At 51.0% G+C, this 19,962-nt stretch overlaps 1 protein-coding gene across 1 annotated transcript in view; it reads right to left on the minus strand.

The window, feature by feature from the left end:
* schip1 (schwannomin interacting protein 1) overlaps window positions 1–19,962 on the minus strand; it is a 247,376-nt gene that overhangs the window by 220,674 nt on the left and 6,740 nt on the right. Inside the window, exons 3-5 of the mRNA XM_064303275.1 lie at window positions 15,610–15,677; window positions 15,311–15,403; window positions 13,588–13,738 (exon numbers count right to left, since the gene is read on the minus strand). Of these exons, the coding sequence (XP_064159345.1) occupies window positions 13,588–13,738; window positions 15,311–15,403; window positions 15,610–15,677 (312 nt within the window). The remainder of the gene's footprint in view (window positions 1–13,587; window positions 13,739–15,310; window positions 15,404–15,609; window positions 15,678–19,962) is intronic.

A 19,962-nucleotide genomic window follows, 5' to 3' on the forward strand; every position in this document is an offset into this window, starting at 1 on the left:
CACAGCACTAACATGCACGCACACACACACACACATAGCACAGACACACACACAGCACAGAAACGCACACACACATAGCACAGACACACATGCACACACACAGCACTAACATGCATGCACACACACACACACACAGCACAGAAACGCGCACACACACACACACACACAGCACAGACACGCAAAAACACACACACACACAGCACAGACACGCACACACATACACACACAGCACAGAAACGCACACACACACACACACACACACACGCACACACGCACAGCACTAACATGCACGCACACACAGCACAGACACATACACACACAGCACAGAAAAGCGCGCACACACACACACACACAGCACAGACACACACACACACACACACACACACACACACATACAGCACAGACACACACACACACACACACACACGCACACACGCACAGCACTAACATGCACGCACACACAGCACAGACACATACACACACAGCACAGAAAAGCGCGCACACACACACACACACACACAGCTACAGACACACACACACACACACACACACACACACATACAGCACAGACACACACACACACATACGCAGCACAGACACACACACACACACACACAAACAGCAAAACAGTACACACAGCACACACATGCATACACACACACATACACAGCACAGACACGCACACACACACACACACACACACACACACACACACACACACACAGCACAGACACACACACACACACACACAGCACAGACACACACACACACACACACACACACACACACAGCACACACACACACACAGAAACGCACACACACACAGCACAGAAACGCACACACACACACACACACACACACGCACACACACACACACACACACACACACACACACACACAGACACACACACACACACACAGCACAGACACACAGCACAGACACACACACACACACACAGCACAGACACACAGCACAGACACACACACACACACACAGCACACACACACACACACACACACACACACACACAGCACAGACACACACACACACACACACACACACACACAGCACACACACACACACACACACACACACACACACACACACAGCACACACACACACACACACACACAGCACACACACACAGACACACACACACACACACACACAGCACACACACACACACACACACACACACGCACACACACACACACACACACACACACAGTAATTATGTATGTAATGTCAGAGCCCTTTCTCAGTTAATAAGAAATTGGAAGTTAAGTGGCGATGTACCGAGAGGTTGAGCGCTTAATTGATTCTCCATTTTATTCTGCACTTTTATCCTCCTTATGCCAAACTGACATTATCTGATTCTGCTGATGAGCTTGTCTTCACTGCAAAGCAGCCTAATTAGACACCAATTAACAACACTTCTCCATTCTCATCACATGGAAATTAAACTCAAGTCTATCGGCTGTGGACCAGATTCAACACCTGTGAGCTAATTGGCCAATCAGAAGCTCCCTGGACTGGCTGGGCGGAGGGGAGGGGGGATGTGAACTTTAACAGACAAAAATGGGCACCGCAGAATCACATTCACACAGAATCACAGATTGGCCCAGTATAAGAGTTATTTACCAGTGGCCCTGTATAAGAGTCATTTACCAGTGGCCCTGTATAAGAGTCATTTACCAATGGCCCTGTATAAGAGTTATTTACCAGTGGCCCTGTATAAGAGTCATTTACCAGTGGCCCTGTATAAGAGTCATTTACCAGTGGCCCTGTATAAGAGTCATTTACCAGTGGCCCTGTATAAGAGTCATTTACCAGTGGCCCTGTATAAGAGTTATTTACCAGTGGCCTTGTATAAGAGTCATTTACCAGTGGCCCTGTATAAGAGTTATTTACCAGTGGCCCTGTATAAGAGTGGACTCAAGACTGGAATACCATCAAGAACAAAAAACAATTATACTGTAGATCTGCATTCTTCGATAATATGCATAAGTTACACTCGGGCTTGACGCACAGCACATTTCGCGGGTTGGGTCGTACACGTTGCCTCTGGTGTGTGTCTTCCCAGTCCAGTGGTATCCAGTGCAGACCACTGAGCTGGAACTGACCTAGAGACGACCGCTCCGGGGGCTCATTTATGAAAATGTTCTTAGTCTTGAACTTGAACTTAGTCTTAAGATAATTTCCGACAGCGTGCTTACGTTCCATTCATAAAAGATACTGAGCATAAAAAACCTTGCTTACGCAGGTTCTAAGAAGCCCATTGAACTTATGCACCTGTGATCTATAAATCTCAAAGTAACATAAAATTGATGGCACCTGAACGTGCCTTACAATCAGCGATTTCCCCTTATATAATGCTAGCTCAAATGAGGGTTTAGTCAGGAATAACCATGGACCAAAAGAAGACGAGATCACGGCGATGGTAGAGGAGACCGAAGACAGGCAACACATATTATTCGGTGAACTAAATAGTGGGTTGACAAACAAAGCCAAACAGGAGGCTTGGGAGTGTGTCGTCGCTGCTGTGAACGAGGGGGGGCAGCAAGACAGAACTGTGGCTGATCTGAAAAATAAATGGTCTGACCTTAAACTGCAATACCCAGGAAAATCACTTGCGTCAAGTCTAGACTTTGCGTAGAGATAAGATCATCTCCATGTCAAAATAAGGTTTTATAAATAACTACTTATACGTGGTTTTCTGCGTAAGTCATAGTTAAGATCAAAATCGATCGTAAGTTCGTTTTGTAAATGAGGCTCCAGGGCGATTTGATCTGGAGATGACCGCGAGGCGGGACTGCATTTCAGGGCTCAGATAAATAAAAACTTTATTTATTTAGTGAGAAATCCAGCAGTAGATCCAGCGTTCCGGAACCCATTACCTCACCCTCTCCTTCCCTCAACATCACCACCATCAATCCCCCCCTGCCTGTGGGAACTCATTAAACAGGAAGTTCCTCTCACCACTGAGAGTCCAGGAGTCTCTAACAGCTCAAACTGAGAGAAATATCACCATCCCTGTGTCCATCTGCCCCAAGAGAGAGAGATAGATAGAGAGAGAGAGAGAGAAAGAAAGAGAAAAGAGTCACACCAATGTCCCCCCACCACAGCCCACCCAACAACTCCCCAACCATGAGCAGCCTGCCAACAGCACTGTACCATGTTTCAGCACCAACAGCCCCACCTCTACATGCATCGACCCCGCCCCCAATGGCATCGACCCCGCCCCCAACGGCATTGACCCCAACCCCAATGGCATCAGCTACACCCCCAAATGCATCACCCCAGAATCATTCCACTCCACTCTGATAGGCTGCTGAATGCTGGTTAATTCCTTCATTTAAAAAAGTAAAAGTCAGAATGGCTCTGCCTCCATATCCCCTCTCCCACTCTAAAACCCCAGAGAGAAGATCGATTCTTTTCCCTCTTTTAAAAAGAAAAATTTTCTTTGAACTACTGAAGTAATGGGTCACATAAATCTCGGGGCCAGGCAGACGACAGGTTTGTGACAGAAAAGATCCAGCAGGCTCCACTATTCAGGTCAAACACTCACTGAGGCCAGATTACCTAATTCAGAATTATTAGACTAATACTGGCCAAATGATCTCACAGTACCCAAAATCATAGCTCTATTTCACTTCAGTTACATACGCCTACCCCCAGAAATATAAAATCTTCTCTCTCCCGCGTGCAGAAAATGAATCTCTTGGTTCATCTTCGTGGCGACTCACAGAATCGATGGATAATTTGGGGAAGTGCTTTATTGGTTGGTTTTACGCACACAAACACAGGCAGCTGGAGCTCTGCAGTCATCATATGTATGACGGAGGCTTGTTAAAAAGGATACAGCAGTAAAGCACTTCACACAACGTCCCTGGCACGCCAGCGCTGTAAATAAGCTAATTGGCTAATGTCAGCACAGCTGAATGAGTTACGGCCAATCGATGGGCAGTCCAGGGCTGCGGGGTTTATAAATTCCTTTAAGATGGGTACGGCAACCTGATGTTCATAAAACAAATAGTCTGTTAGTATCTGCGCTGGGATGGGGTTTGGGGGGGCGGGGGGAGTGGATGAAGCTGTCTTGGAGTTCCTTCAGACAAGCGACAGGGAAATTAATGAATAATCTCACCAGCGTTCCTCCCAGAATGCTTACTCAAACATTTTGCCAGTGAGACAAACACACACAACAACAACACATAAAAACCCCACACACACCCAAACACGACTGGCACAAGAACAGGCTGCATGATAACGACACACGAGGCCTGCCTCGCAGCAGGCTCGCGTAGGACTGCTGTAATACACACACACACACGCGCTTCAGCACGTACACACACCACACTACACACACACACACACACACAGCGCCACATCAACACACACACACACACACACCACCACACAGCACACAGCACGAACACACACACACACACACGCTTCAGTGCCACGATTAATCACACACACAACGCTTCAGTGCGACTAATTCACACACACGCACGCACTTCAGTGCCACTGTAATTCACACACACACACACACACACACACGCTTCAGTGCCACTGTAATTCACACACACACACACACGCTTCAGTGCAGCTGTAATTCACACACACACACACACACACACACGCTTCAGTGTGGTTGTAATTCACACACACGCTTCAGTGCGGCTGTAATTCACACACACACACACACACACACACACACACGCTTCAGTGCGACTAATTCACACACACGCACACGCGTACACACTTCAGTGCCACTGTAATTCACACACACACACACACACACACACATCCACGCTTCAGTGTGACTGTAATTCGCACACACACAAACACACACACGGACGCACAGTGAGGCTCTAATTCACACAGACGTACACACATCTAACTCTTCGGTAACAGATGTTTTCTAGTAGTGGAGTTACTATACAAACCAGTGAGCTTTCCGATGTCTTAGCCTCATCAACATAACAATATTACAAGACTCGATTAGGAAGAGAAATCAAGGCAATAAGTTCACAAGAAACAGATGCGACCGTTAAAAAAGACAGTGGGAAAAATCACCACCTTGCTTGACTGTGCCATTTGTGCCAGATGGAAATATTTCCAGTATAGAAGTATTTTCAAGGACCATGGAAATAATATTTATGTCCTTATCTATTTTCTCATTGAAAAATGTCAAATATAAGCCAGGGACTGAGGAACACTCGCCTTCCCAGACAACAAAAAACTATTTTCTGCTCATTTGGGGGACTGGTACTCTAGAACACTCCACTTCCATATCAAAGTAAATTTACTGGAGAGAATAAGAACCAGAGCGGGCACAGCGCCAGGACTTATGACTGTGGGAGGAGCATTCCCAACTGTGTCCCTGAGCTCATGAATATTCATGAGCATCCCATCCTGAAATGCACCCTGGGAATGACTCACAGTTTCGGGTGCTGTAAATATGCACTGCGGCGAGCGATCAGAGTGTGAACAAACAGAGCCTCACTGCTAACAAGCAAACAGAGCCTCACTGCTAACAAGCAAACAGAGCCTCACCGCTAACAAGCAAACAGAGCCTCACCGCTAACAAGCAAACAGAGCCTCACCGCTAACAAGCAAACAGAGCCTCACGCTACAAGCAACAGAGCCACGCTAACAGCAACAGAGCTCACCGCACAAGCAAACAGAGCCTACGCTAACAGCAAACAGGCCTCCGCTAACAAGCAAACAGCCTAAGCAGCTCACCGCTAACAAGCAAACAGAGCCTCACCGCTAACAAGCAAACAGAGCTCACGCTAAGCACGAGCCTCACCGCTAAAGCAAACAGAGCCTCACGCTAACAAGCAACAGAGCTCCCGCTACAAGCAAACAGAGCCTCACCGCTAACAAGCAAACAGAGCCTCACCGCTAACAAGCAAACAGAGCCTCACTACTAACAAGCAAACAGAGCCTCACCGCTAACAAGCAAACAGGGCCTCGCTACTAACAAGCAAACAGAGCCTCACCGCTAACAAGCAAACAGGGCCTCGCTACTAACAAGCAAACAGAGCCTCACCGCTAACAAGCAAAAAGGGCCTCACCGCTAACAAGCAAACAGAGCCTCGCCGCTAACAAGCAAACAGAGCCTCGCCGCTAACAAGCAAACAGAGCCTCGCTGCTAACAAGCAAACAGAGCCTCGCCGCTAACAAGCAAACAGAGCCTCGCCGCTAACAAGCAAACAGAGCCTCACTGCTAACAAGCAAACAGAGCCTTACCGCTAACAAGCAAACAGAGCCTCACGCTAACAAGCAAACAGAGCCTCGCCGCAAACAAGCAAACAGAGCCTCCTGCTAACAAGCAAACAGAGCCTCGCCGCTAACAAGCAAACAGAGCCTCGCTGCTAATAAGCAAACAGAGCCTTACCGCTAACATGCAAACAGAGCCTCGCCGTAACATGCCTAACATGCAAACAGAGCCTCGCCGCTAACAAGCAAACAGAGCCTCACTGCTAACAAACGAGCGAGCCTCGCTGCCAACAAGCAAACAGAGCCTCGCCGGTAACAAGCAAACAGAGCCTTACCGCTAACAAGCAAACAGAGCCTCACTGCTAACAAGTAAACAGAGCCTCACTGCTAACAAGCAAACAGAGCCTCACTGCTAACAAACGAGCGAGCCTCGCCGCTAACACCAGCAAAGCTCACCGCTAATGCCTGCGAGCCTCACTGCTAATGAACCAGCGAAAGCTGCAACCACCAGTGAGACTCTCAGACACGCACTGATGCAGAAACAGAAAACTAAAGCATCAAATATTTAAGTCATGGATATTAAAAGTCTTATTATTAAAATAAACCCAGTGTTTCATCTTTACTGCCTTGTTTCAGAACAGGACTATATTTAAATTATAACATTACAGTTACTGGTTGTGCATACAAATAACATCCCAAGGGAAAAAATAGTATAGTATGCATACTTGATATAATCTTTAATTATACTTCAAGTATACTTAAGTATAAAATTGTATAAGATATTCAGATAAACTTCAGCATACTATTGTTTGCATGGGACAACAGAACAAAACAGAACATAATAATGAGAACAGGCCATTCAGCCCAACAACATGAGCCATTTTCCTGCCACTACAGGGTACCCTAGTGTTCAGTTTTCTTACAAACTAGTTAGTATCTAACACAAATATGAAGCCTGATCTTGAAAACCCCCAGAGTTTCTGCCTCTACTGCGTGACATGGCAGGCTATTCCACACAGCGACTGCACTGTGTGAAAAAAGACTTCCTAATGTCCAATTTAGTTGCCCTTCTTTGAACCTTTTCCAGAGCCCCTATATCTTGCATGTAGCAGTAGGAGTAGCAATAGCAGAAAAGATTTGGTCACATTTGATGAAATGCTGAGGAAACAGACTGCAGCTACAGGCTTCCTGTGAGGCATCAGATACAGGGGTCAGAGGTCAGGGCCATGTGTTACAGGATTACGCACATAAACACACAGCAGGATTACACACATAAACACACAGCAGGATTACACACATAAACACACAGCAGGATTACACATAAACACACAGCAGGATTACACACATAAACACACACAGCAGGATTACACACATAAACACACAAAGCAGGATTACACACATAAACACACACAGCAGGATTACACACATAAACACACAGCAGGATTACACACATAAACACACAGCAGGATTACACACTTCAAAGCCAACTGCGGTAGCATATTATACACACAGCAAGATTACACAATAAACAACACAAAGCGAGGATCTACACCACATAGAACACAAAGGGCAGGCGATTACGCACATAAACACACAGCAGGATTACACACATAAACACACAAAGCAGGATTACACACATAAACACACAGCAGGATTACACACATAAACACACAGCAGGATTACACACATAAACACACAAAGCAGGATTACACATAAACACACACAGATTGAAGAAAACAAAGTGTGTGTGTATTTGGGGCGGGGGGGCATGCACTGTGTGTGAGATATATTGGTGTGCACAGTGTGTGTACAATAAAGTGGTTTCTGCAATGTGTGTGTGTCTGTGTGTGAGAGATATAGTGGCTTGCACAGAGTGTGTGTGTGTGTGTGTGTGTGTGTGTGTGTGTGTGTGCATGTGTATGTAAGTTTGTGTATGTGTGTGTGAGTGTGTGTGTGTTTTTGTGTGGTACACACACTGGATGCTTTATGGTTAATTCATGAGTTTGGCCCGCTTCTCTTCCAGGTGCAGAACGGTGCCCCCCGGACCTTATAAAGCTGTGGGGGCATGCCCCCGCCTGATGGAGCCGTGTCCTTCAGACTGGACCCCCCCAGGGGGAATGGGGGGGGGGGGGGTATAAAAGCACACAGAGCCAGGAGGTAATGAATCTGCCACAGAAACACAAACAGGGGCAGAACACAGGCTGTTTTATACACCCATAAAAACTACCGCAACGAGGGACACATTAAAACAGAGATGTGGACTGGTATGAGAGAGGGAGGGAGGGAGGGAGGGAAAGGGAGAGGGAAAGAGGGAGAGAGAGGGAGGGAAAGAGAGCAGAGAATGAGAGAGAGAGGAAGAGGTGGAGAGAAAGAGAAGGAGAAATAGGGGGTGAGAGTGAGAAACAGAGAGAGAAAGAGAGCGGAAGAATGAGGGAGATGAAAAACAGCCCAGGGGATACTGTACTGTAGGAGCCTGCTCTAATGTCACACATGGACACACAGCTCACTGACCTCCCTCCTTCAGAACCCCCAATACCCCAAAAAGACCAGCTTTCTGAAGGAGTGGCCTCATCACACCACACAAAGACCAGCTTCCTGGAGGTGTGGCCTCATCACACCCAAAAAGACCAGCTTCCTGAAGGTGTGGCCTCGTTATGCTGAGGGGATGAACTGAGGGGTTGTAATGTTTGCTTTTTAGTGAGAGACTGGCCACAGGCAGGGAGCCCCTGGAGAGGGGTAGTTTGGGGGGGTGTCACAGGTTCCAACCATGAATGGAACCCTGCCACTGCGAGGTGCCTGAGCTTAATAAACTACAATAAACATGGATCACTGAGCAGAATGTGTGTGTGCGCGCGCGCGCATGCGTGCGTGTCCTGCAGATATCAGAGAATTTAACAAAAGTATGCTACTAACCAAGACTTCATAATTAAATGATTGAATAATAAATAGTTTATTTTATACTTGCTGGGAATCAACAGGAACAGTACTGGTGTCTAAAGAGCTGAAGTACCGACCACATACCCAGGGAGTTAATGCAATGATGTCATATATAATGCAACACAATGGGCAGGGAGTCAATGCGATGATGTCATAAATGATGCAACACAACAGGCAGAGAGTTGGTGTGATGATGTCATACATAATGTAACACAATTGGGGGGGGGGTCCATCAGGCCAGAGAGGAGAACTGGTTGTGTGCTTCTGGGTAAAATAAGAGCAACATTAAAATAGACGGGTGTGTTTATCACAAAGCTCACCTGCAGAACCATAACCTGGGATTGACCTGAGAGCTATGACTCATGGCCCACACACCCACAAACACTGCAGTCCCCACACAGCATGCCTCACACTATGACAGGGGCTGGTGTGGCACGACTGGGGTGTGAGTGGCATGCGCACACACACACACCTCATTTTCCTTCTCCTTGAATCCATAAAACAGAAAACACATTCCTCCTGTGATTGAGGCAGGCGTTCTGTCTGACAGAGAACAAGCTGAACTCATTCATGTGGATTAAACAGCACATTCGGGGGAAAAACACACCAAAGTCCAACGGGACTTTACATCATTCACACACAGCTGCCTCTCCAGCAGGACCTGTGGTGACATCATACATCCCAGAATTCCCTGCTCAGGGGTTGGGGGGACTGTCCTGCTGTGGTTTTGGGGCTCTCAAGAGTGCACAGGTATGCTGGTAGAGCACTTATCAGGGTGACAGACTCCTGCATATGGAGATGACTGGGCCTCAGGGAGGGGTGTGTCAGGTCACCTGACCTGTATGAGTCAGCACTGCAGGGGGAATTGCTGCTTGTCTCCTGATTAATGTGTTTGTTTTCCTGCTGTTGATCGTAAAGTACTCTGAAAGCTGGAGTTTGACAGCGTTTGTGTTCTGAAGCTGCACACTGATGAGTAACAGATGCTCCAGGTGCTGATGTAAGATGTTCAGCTTTACATGTATGCAGGTGTTCCCAGGTGAATGCAGCTCTTCAGCGTTCTGAACAGGCAGAATGCCACTAAGTCGTGTGTGTGTGTGTGTATGTGTGTGTCTGTGTGTGTGTGCTCATGTGCGTGTCTGTGTGTGTGTGTCTAGGGCCTGCTGGAGACCCATGTTAAGGGGACCCCCCAAATGCCTTTACTCCATCATGCTGAACACACCCCCCATCACCCTGAACATGCCCTGATTACCCTGAACACACCCCCCATCATCCTGAACACGCCCCTCCATCACCCTGAACACACCCCCCATCAACCTGAACACGCCTTCCATCACGCTGAACACGCCCCCCATCACCCTGAACACACCCCCATCACCGTGAACACACCCCCATCACCCTGAACACGCCCTGATCACCCTGAACACACCCCCCATCAACCCTGAACACGCCTCCATCACCCTGAACACACCCCCATCACCTGAACACGCCCCATCACGCTGAACACGCCCCCATCACCTGAACACACCCCATCACCGTGAACACACCCCCATCACCCTGAACACACCCCCCATCAACCTGAACACGCCCCGATCACGCTGAACACGCCTCTCATCACGCTGAACACGCCCCCATCACCCTGAACACACCCCCATCACCCTGAACACCCCCCATAACCCTGAACACACCCCCATCACCCTGAACACGCCCTGATCACCCTGAACACACCTCCCATCAACCTGAACACGCCTCCCATCACCCTGAACACCCCGATCACCCTGAACACACCCCCATCACCTGAACACGCCCATCACCCTGAACACACCCCCATCAACCTGAACACACCCCCATCAAACCTGAGCACACTCCCCATCAACCTGAACACACCCTCATCACCCTGAGCACACTCCCCATCAACCTGAACACACCCCCATCACCTGAGCACACTCCCCATCAACCTGAACACACCCCCATCAACCTGAGCACACTCCCCATCACCTGAACACCCCCCATCACCTGAGCACACTCCCCATCAACCTGAACACCCCCATCACCCTGAACACACCCCCATCAAACCTGAACACGCCCGATCACCCTGAACACGCCCCATCACCCTGAACACGCCCCCATAACCCTGAACACACCCCCATCACCTGAACACCCCATCACCCTGAACACGCCACTCATCACCTGAACACGCCCCCAGCACCCTGAACACGCCCCCATCACCCTGAACACGCCCCCATCATCATCCTGAACACGCCCCCCATCACCCTGAACACCCCCCCATCACCCTGAACACGCCCTGCACCCTGAACACCCCCATCACCTTGAACACACCCTCATCACCCTGAACACGCCCCCCATCACCTGAACACGCCCCATCACCCTGACATGCCCCCCATCACCTGAACACGCCCACATCATCTGAACATCACCCCATCACGCTGAACTGCCCCCCATCACCCTGAGCACATCCCCCATCACCCTGAACACACCCCCATCACCCTGAACACGCCCCCATCACCCTGAACATGCCCCCCATCACCCTGAACACGCCCCCATCATTCTGAACATACCCCCCATCACGCTGAACATGCCCCCCCATCACCCTGAACACGCCCCCCCATCACCCTGAACACCCCCCATCACCCTGAACACACCCCCATCACCCTGAACACGCCCCCATCATCCTGAACACCCCCCATCACCCTGAACACACCCCCCCATCACCCTGAACACGCCCCCCCATCACCCTGAACACACGCCCCCATCACCCTGAGCCCCAGACATAATTCCGCTCCCAGATTAATTCAGCGAGTAAATGTCTTCCTGCAATTAAAGGTAAGCTATTCTGAGTGGTTCTGCCCTGGGCAGGGAAGGCTGTGTAATGGCTTCCTGTCTCCTGCATACTAAAGCTGAGGGACAGTCTGTTCCCTGGGCCTCTGCCAGGCCAGCAGCAGGCAAGGGAATGGACAGCACTCACAAAAACACTACGTCCTCTGGCTTTCCCTCTCTCTCTCACTCTCTCTCCCTCTCCCTCTCTCTCTCTCTCTCCTTTACCTTTTGTTCTCCTGAGTATCGATTGCCCTTCTCCATTTCTCTGTTCTCTAACCCTTTCTCTCTCTCTCTTTCCATATTTCTCTCTCTCTCTCTCTCTCCCCTCCTCCTCCTGTTGTGTGTTCTCCTGAGCTGACCCCAGATCAGAGGATAATTCGCTTTGGGCCGCCAAGCAAGACGATGGAGAGCACAGCGGCCTCCACCAGCACCCTGTTTTTAACTCAGCTAATTAAGGCCTAATTAGGGATCCAGACGTTCCACCGGCCAGCTCTCATAAACTCCAACTAACAGCGGCCAGACAGAGCCAGCAAACTGTGCCACTGCAACCAAACACAGCCCTGTGTCTGTCAGACCAAACACAGTCCTGCGCCACTGCAACCAAACACAGCCCTGTGCCTCTCAGACCAAACACAGCCCTGTGTCTGTCAGACCAAACACAGCCCTGTGCCTCTCAGACCAAACACAGTCCTGCGCCACTGCAACCAAACACAGCCCTGTGCCTCTCAGACCAAACACAGCCCTGTGCCTCTCAGACCAAACACAGCCCTGTGCCTCTCAGACCAAACACAGCCCTGTGTCTGTCAGACCAAACACAGCCCTGTGCCTCTCAGACCAAACACAGTCCTGCGCCACTGCAACCAAACACAGCCCTGTGCCTCTCAGACCAAACACAGCCCTGTGCCTCTCAGACCAAACACAGCCCTGTGCCTCTCAGACCAAACACAGCCCTGTGCCTCTCAGACCAAACACAGCCCTGTGCCTCTCAGACCAAACACAGCCCTGTGCCTCTCAGACCAAACACAGCCCTGTGCCTCTCAGACCAAACACAGTCCTCTGCCTCTCAGACCAAACACAGCCCTGTGCCTCTCAGACCAAACACAGCCCTGTGCCTCTCAGACCAAACACAGTCCTCTGCCTCTCAGACCAAACACAGCCCTGTGCCTCTCAGACCAAACACAGCCCTGTGCCTCTCAGACCAAACACAGTCCTCTGCCTCTCAGACCAAACACAGCCCTGTGCCTCTCAGACCAAACACAGCCCTGTGTCTGTCAGACCAAGCACAGTCCTGTTCTTTTCAGACCAAACACAGTCCTGTTCTTTTCAGACCAAACACAGTCCTGTTCTTTCCAGACCAAACACAGCTCTGTCATCCTACTGTAGACATGTCCTGCCCCAGTCCCTCCATCCTACCGTAGACATGTCCTGTCCCAGTCCCTCCACCCTACCGTAGACATGTCCTGTCCCAGTCCCTCCATCCTACCGTAGACGTCCTGTCCCAGTCCCTCCATCCTACCATAGACATGTCCTGTCCCAGTCCCTCCACCCTACCGTAGACATGTCCTGTCCCAGTCCCTCCATCCTACCGTAGACATGTCCTGTCCCAGTCCCTCCATGCCCGCAGTGCTCGGGAACGGGTCCAGCGGGGCCGTCTCATGTTGATGATGCGTACGGCGGTGGTACGCCCTGTGCCAGCTCTGCTTACGGTCCAGGGTGGCACGCCAGGCCCTCTGAATTCTGGGATTAAAAACACACACACACACACGCACACACAGATACACACACACACACACACACACACACACACACACACACACAGACACAAACAGACAGGTCAGTCGACAGACAGAACATTTCAGCAGTTTTTAAAGCCTGAGTTTGAGTGTCCCATCACAGAAGAAGGGCTGCACATTCCAAAATGTACCATTTTCTGCATTTTTTATTCCTGGTGGAGGTTCCCTTTAATGGCTCTATTAAAAGGTGCTGTACTGTGAAAAGTTAAAATAGGCTTTGCTCTACATAATGGGGCCCATGAAGCACATGTAAAATATACTGTAAGCTACACATGAGCAGGTCACTTAATGAAGCAGTGTTCCCTACCAGGGAATGCAAGGCAGCGTGACGCCTCAGTGAGTTCTGTGATGGAGCAGAAGTTTGCAGTGGACTAATTACAGGGCTGGGCACTGACAGACGACTGGGACCTGCAGCCTCTCATATCACATAATTACAACCAGAGAGGCGTCCGATTTCCCCTCATAACGATATGTAAGACATTCGCTGCATTGTTAGCTTCATCGTTTAAGGACAGAGCTCGCCTGCCCTGTTAATCTGTCATGTGCACGTCCCTGGAGATCAGAGTGGAGTGATCTCGACATCAGTCAGTGCTTTGTGTCAGTCGATGTTGACTCTGCTTCCTCCCAGACATCCGCCTCCCTCTCTCCATTCTTCTCTCTGCCGCTCTCCCCATCCCTCTCTCCATCTCTCTTCCCATCCCTCTCTCCATCTCTCTCTTCATTCTTCTCTTCATCCCTCTCCCCATCCCTCTCTCCATCTCTCTCTTCATTCTTCTCTTCATCCCTCTCCCCATCCCTCTCTCCATCTATCTCTTCATTCTTCTCTTCATCCCTCTCCCCATCCCTCTCTCTCTCTCCATCCCTCAAACTACGGCTCAGTGGCTACCAGTAGGATTCACTTCCCCATTCAAGCCTGGGTAAAAGCCCTCACACAGACTCCAGTCAGGCCGCAGGTGTGAGGGGGGCAGTGCAGATTTTTGGGGTGACACATCTGTTCTGCCCCTCGGCACAAACTGGGGCGGAGGGGCCCAGGGAGACGGCTGGTCTCCCTGACGACCATAAAGAGCGGTTTCATGTTCCCAGCGAGTGGTTATGGGTGAATTCACCTCACAGTAAACCCTTCACCTGGCCTAGCAAATGCAATCAGGGACTTAACTGGATGAAACACAGCCTGAGGTGAACATCAGAGCCACCGATAAAAAAGCAAAAAATAACAATAAACAGAGCAGGGCTCTCAGAAAGGAAGGAGAAAACCACACACGCACACGCACACGCACACGCACACACACACACACACACACACACACACACCACACACACACACGCGCACACACACGCACACACACACGCGCACACACGCACACACGCACACACGCACACACGCACACACGGGCACACGGGCACACATACGCACACACGCACAAACAGACACACACACACACACACACACACACACACACACACACACGGGCAGACTCAAAGTGTGCACATGCGTTTATGCGAATGCACAACTCACATGACCACGTTAGTCTCCCAGGAGCGCTGCTGCTCTCTCCGGTACACGCTGTTGTCCTCTCCATCACTCCGGGCGTGATGGTTTCTATGGGAACTGCATCACACAGGAAGGACAGTGAGAGTGGGCAAAGCATGCTGGGGCAGAGTGCATGGCTTCAGCATACAAAGAACAAAAATAACACACACACTCAAAAATAACACAAAAACACACACAAATAACACACACACACACACAAATAACACAAACACACAAGAACACATGATAACGCACCAACACACAGAGGACCTAAAGACACTCACTTCTCCATCCAGGCAACGTCCTGTCCAGCGCTCCTGTTGCAGAACCTGTGGCACCGCTTTCCTTCCTCCTAAAACAGAGAGGAAGATGGGAAGACAAACAAAACGAATGACAAAAGATCTGAGACCTGGGTCATTATGAACAGGAAGTATTGCTGCGTTTGACTTTGAGGATAGCATCAGGCTAACTGTGCTGGAGAGGAACATATCAGAGGATAGCATCAGGCTAACTGTGCTGGAGAGTAACATATCAGAGGATAGCATCAGGCTAACTGTGCTGGAGAGAAGCATATCAGAGGATAGCATCAGGCTAACTGTGCTGAGAGAAACATATCAGAGGATAGCATCAGGCTAACTGTGCTGAGAGAAACATATCAGAGGATAGCATCAGGCTAACTGTGCTGAGAGAAACATATCAGAGGATAGCATCAGGCTAACTGTGCTGAGAGAAACATATCAGAGGATAGCATCAGGCTAACTGTGCTGAGAGAAACATATCAGAGGATAGCATCAGGCTAACTGTGCTGGAGGGAAGCATGGATAAACAGCATATTTAACAGTGTAAGTTGGAACCCGTACTATTTTAACAATTCACTTAGATGGCAACACAGTGTTTCATGTGGCGACAGTTAGATAGCGCTGCAGTGCTCTGTTTAAGGCGTTGGGATGCTGTGGCTATGGCTTTGGGAGCAGTGTGGGAGCTGCGTTGGCTGAGGGTTGAGAGCGGCAATGGGCTGTGTGGGAATGCTGGAGATGGCGTTGGGCTGTGTTGGGAGCGCGTTGGGGCGGTGTTGGGATGGCGTTGGGGCTGTGTTGGAGAGCGGCGTTGGGCTCTGTGTTGGGAGCGGCGTTGGGGGCTGTGTTGGAGCGGCGTTGGGGGCTGGTTAGGAGCGGCGTTGGGGCTGTGTTGGAGTGGCGTTGGGGCTGTGTTGGAGTGGTTGGGGGCTGTGTTGGGATGGCGTTGGGGCTGCGTTGGGAGCGGCGTTGGGGGCTGTGTTGGGAGCGGCGTTGGGGGCTGTGTTGGAGTGCGTTGGGGGCTGTGTTGGGATTGGCGTTGGGGGCTGTGTTGGGAGCGGCGTTGGGGCTGGTTGGGGCTGTGTTGGGAGCGGCGTTGGGGGCTGTGTTGGGAGTGGGACGTTGGGGGCTGGTTGGGAGTGGCGTTGGGGGCTGTTGGAGGGCGTTGGGGCTGGTTGGAGTGGCGTTGGGGGCTGTGTTGGAGTGGCTGTGTTGGGATGGCGTGGGGCTGTGTTGGGAGTGGCGCTGGAGTCTGGCTGTTTGTGGCGTGACAGCTTGACGATGGCGACGGGCGATGGTGGGCCAGACCACGAGCGCCAGCAGCCTGGAGAGGGATGGGGGGGTGGCTGCTGGGGAGCTTCTGCGCATGCGTCTGAGGGAGTGATCCACACCAACACCTCAGAGGGGGGGGTGGGGGGGGTGTTGCACAGGGACGCTACAGACAGCTGCGAGGTGGCCTAGGCTGCATCCCACCACCTCTCGAGTGGCCTGTGAACGGGTGCCGGTCTGTGCAACGCGGTGCGGGCGTGAGACGCGTGCGGTCGTGCATACGTGCTGTGAAACGCGTGCGGTCTGTGAAACGCGTGCGGTCTGTGATACGCGTGCGGTCTGTGAAACGCGTGCGGTCGTAGCTCCTGTGAACGCGGCGTCTGTGAGCAGAGGTCAGCCTTCTGTCAGTACATCGCAGACCTTTCAGGGGAAAACGTTGAATCAGGGAAATCGAATCGGGTTTGGGGGGTGGGGCGGGGGGGTGTTCATTAATTGAAAAAATTAGAAATCAATTTACACGAGGGTGGCTGGGGGTACTGATTATTCAGAGCTGCAGGCTCCTCCCCCTTCACTTCTCAGAGAGATTCTATACACGGCCTTACAGGATTACATCATTAATAATCACTAACTAACGATAAGCAATACATTCAACGTGTCATCAGATGAGTGTGTGGCTACTCGCTGTAAATGCCAAACTGGAGAACATGCTACCCTTACATACAGGAGCAGCTCTGCTACTGCACTGAACAGGGTGTTGATGGTGACCGTGAGTAAAAGCAAAGACGCCTACACATTACTGTAAACAGGTTTACACTGTGTGACAGAGGCTGCCAAAGCGGACATGATGTTCATAGTGGTTAAATACTGATACAGTAGCTCTAACGGGCAAAACGCTTGCTCATTATGCTGTTCGTTATGGGCTGGTCACCATGAACCAGAGACCACAGGCCAGTTTCCAGGAGAGGGTCAGACGCAGGGGCTGCTCTGGAGCAGGAGAGACTCAGACGCAGGGGCTGCTCTGCAGCAGGAGAGACTCAGACGCAGGGGCTGCTCTGGAGCAGGAGAGGGTCGGCTGGTCCCGCACATGCCCACGGGTCTGATCCAGCGCACTGGAAACACCTGAACATTATCTGAGGCAGTCCACAAGTGATTCAGTTCTGCCGAATCCAGCAAAGATGCATAACTGAAGAATCACAGAAGCTATACTTGTGTTCACACACACACACACACACACACACACACACACACACACACACATTTTCTCTCTCTCACACACACAATCATGTACACACAAACACACACACACACACACACACACGTGTAGTTTCGCCCCAGAGGCCACAGTGAGCGATAAGAGCAGTCGTGCGGCCCGCCCCCAGCCGCGGGTCAGAGCCGCCAGCAGCGCTCTCCTCGGCCGCTGATGGATCCCGCCGCTTCTGACGGATTCTCCTTAATGAGCGGTAATCTGTTAGCGAGCCACAGCAGGGCCAGGAAGAGGAAGAGAGTAAACCAGGCAGGACTCTGGGCCAGGAAGAGGAAGAGAATAAACCAGGCAGGACTCTGGGCCAGGAAGAGGAAGAGGAAGAGAGTAAACCAGGCAGGACTCCGGGCCAGGAAGAGGAAGAGGAAGAGAGTAAACCAGGCAGGACTCTGGGCCAGGAAGAGGAAGAGAGTAAACCAGGCAGGACTCTGGGCCAGGAAGAGGAAGAGGAAGAGAGTAAACCAGGCAGGACTCTGGGCCAGGAAGAGGAAGAGAGAAACCAGGCAGGACTCTGGGTCAGGAAGAGGAAGAGGAAGAGAGTAAACCAGGCAGGACTCCGGGCCAGGAAGAGGAAGAGGAAGAGAGTAAACCAGGCAGGACTCCGGGCCAGGAAGAGGAAGAGGAAGAGAGTAAACCAGGCAGGACTCTGGGCCAGGAAGAGGAAGAGAGTAAACCAGGCAGGACTCTGGGCCAGGAAGAGGAAGAGAGTAAACCAGGCAGGACTCTGGGCCAGGAAGAGGAAGAGAGTAAACCAGGCAGGACTCTGGGCCAGGAAGAGGAAGAGAGTAAACCAGGCAGGACTCTGGGCCAGGAAGAGGAAGAGAGTAAACCAGGCAGGACTCTGGGCCAGGAAGAGGAAGAGAGTAAACCAGGCAGGACTCTGGGCCAGGAAGAGGAAGAGAGTAAACCAGGCAGGACTCTGGGCCAGGAAGAGGAAGAGAGTAAACCAGGCAGGACTCTGGGCCAGGAAGAGGAAGAGAGTAAACCAGGCAGGACTCTGGGCCAGGAAGAGGAAGAGAGAAACCAGGCAGGACTCTGGGCCAGGAAGAGGAAGAGAGTAAACCAGGCAGGACTGAGGGTCAGGAAGAGGAAGAGAGTAAACCAGGCAGGACTCTGGGCCAGGAAGAGGAAGAGAGTAAACCAGGCAGGACTCTGGGCCAGGAAGAGGAAGAGGAAGAGAGTAAACCAGGCAGGACTCCGGGCCAGGAAGAGGAAGAGGAAGAGAGTAAACCAGGCAGGACTCCGGGCCAGGAAGAGGAAGAGGAAGAGAGTAAACCAGGCAGGACTCTGGGCCAGGAAGAGGAAGAGGAAGAGAGTAAACCAGGCAGGACTCTGGGCCAGGAAGAGGAAGAGAGAAACCAGGCAGGACTCTGGGCCAGGAAGAGGAAGAGAGTAAACCAGGCAGGACTCCGGGCCAGGAAGAGGAAGAGAGTAAAACAAGGCAGGACTCTGGGCCAGGAAGAGGAAGAGAGTAAACCAGGCAGGACTCAGGGCCAGGAAGAGGAAGAGAGTAAACCAGGCAGGACTCTGGGCCAGGAAGAGGAAGAGAGTAAACCAGGCAGGACTCTGGGCCAGGAAGAGGAAGAGAGTAAACCAGGCAGGACTCTGGGCCAGGAAGAGGAAGAGGAAGAGAGTAAACCAGGCAGGACTGAGGGCCAGGAAGAGGAAGAGGAAGAGAGTAAACCAGGCAGGACTCTGGGCCAGGAAGAGGAAGAGAGTAAACCAGGCAGGACTCTGGGCCAGGAAGAGGAAGAGAGTAAACCAGGCAGGACTGAGGGCCAGGAAGAGGAAGAGGAAGAGAGTAAACCAGG

This window comes from Anguilla rostrata, chromosome 12, assembly GCF_018555375.3.
Source record: "Anguilla rostrata isolate EN2019 chromosome 12, ASM1855537v3, whole genome shotgun sequence".
Taxonomy (NCBI): Eukaryota; Metazoa; Chordata; class Actinopteri; order Anguilliformes; family Anguillidae; genus Anguilla; species Anguilla rostrata.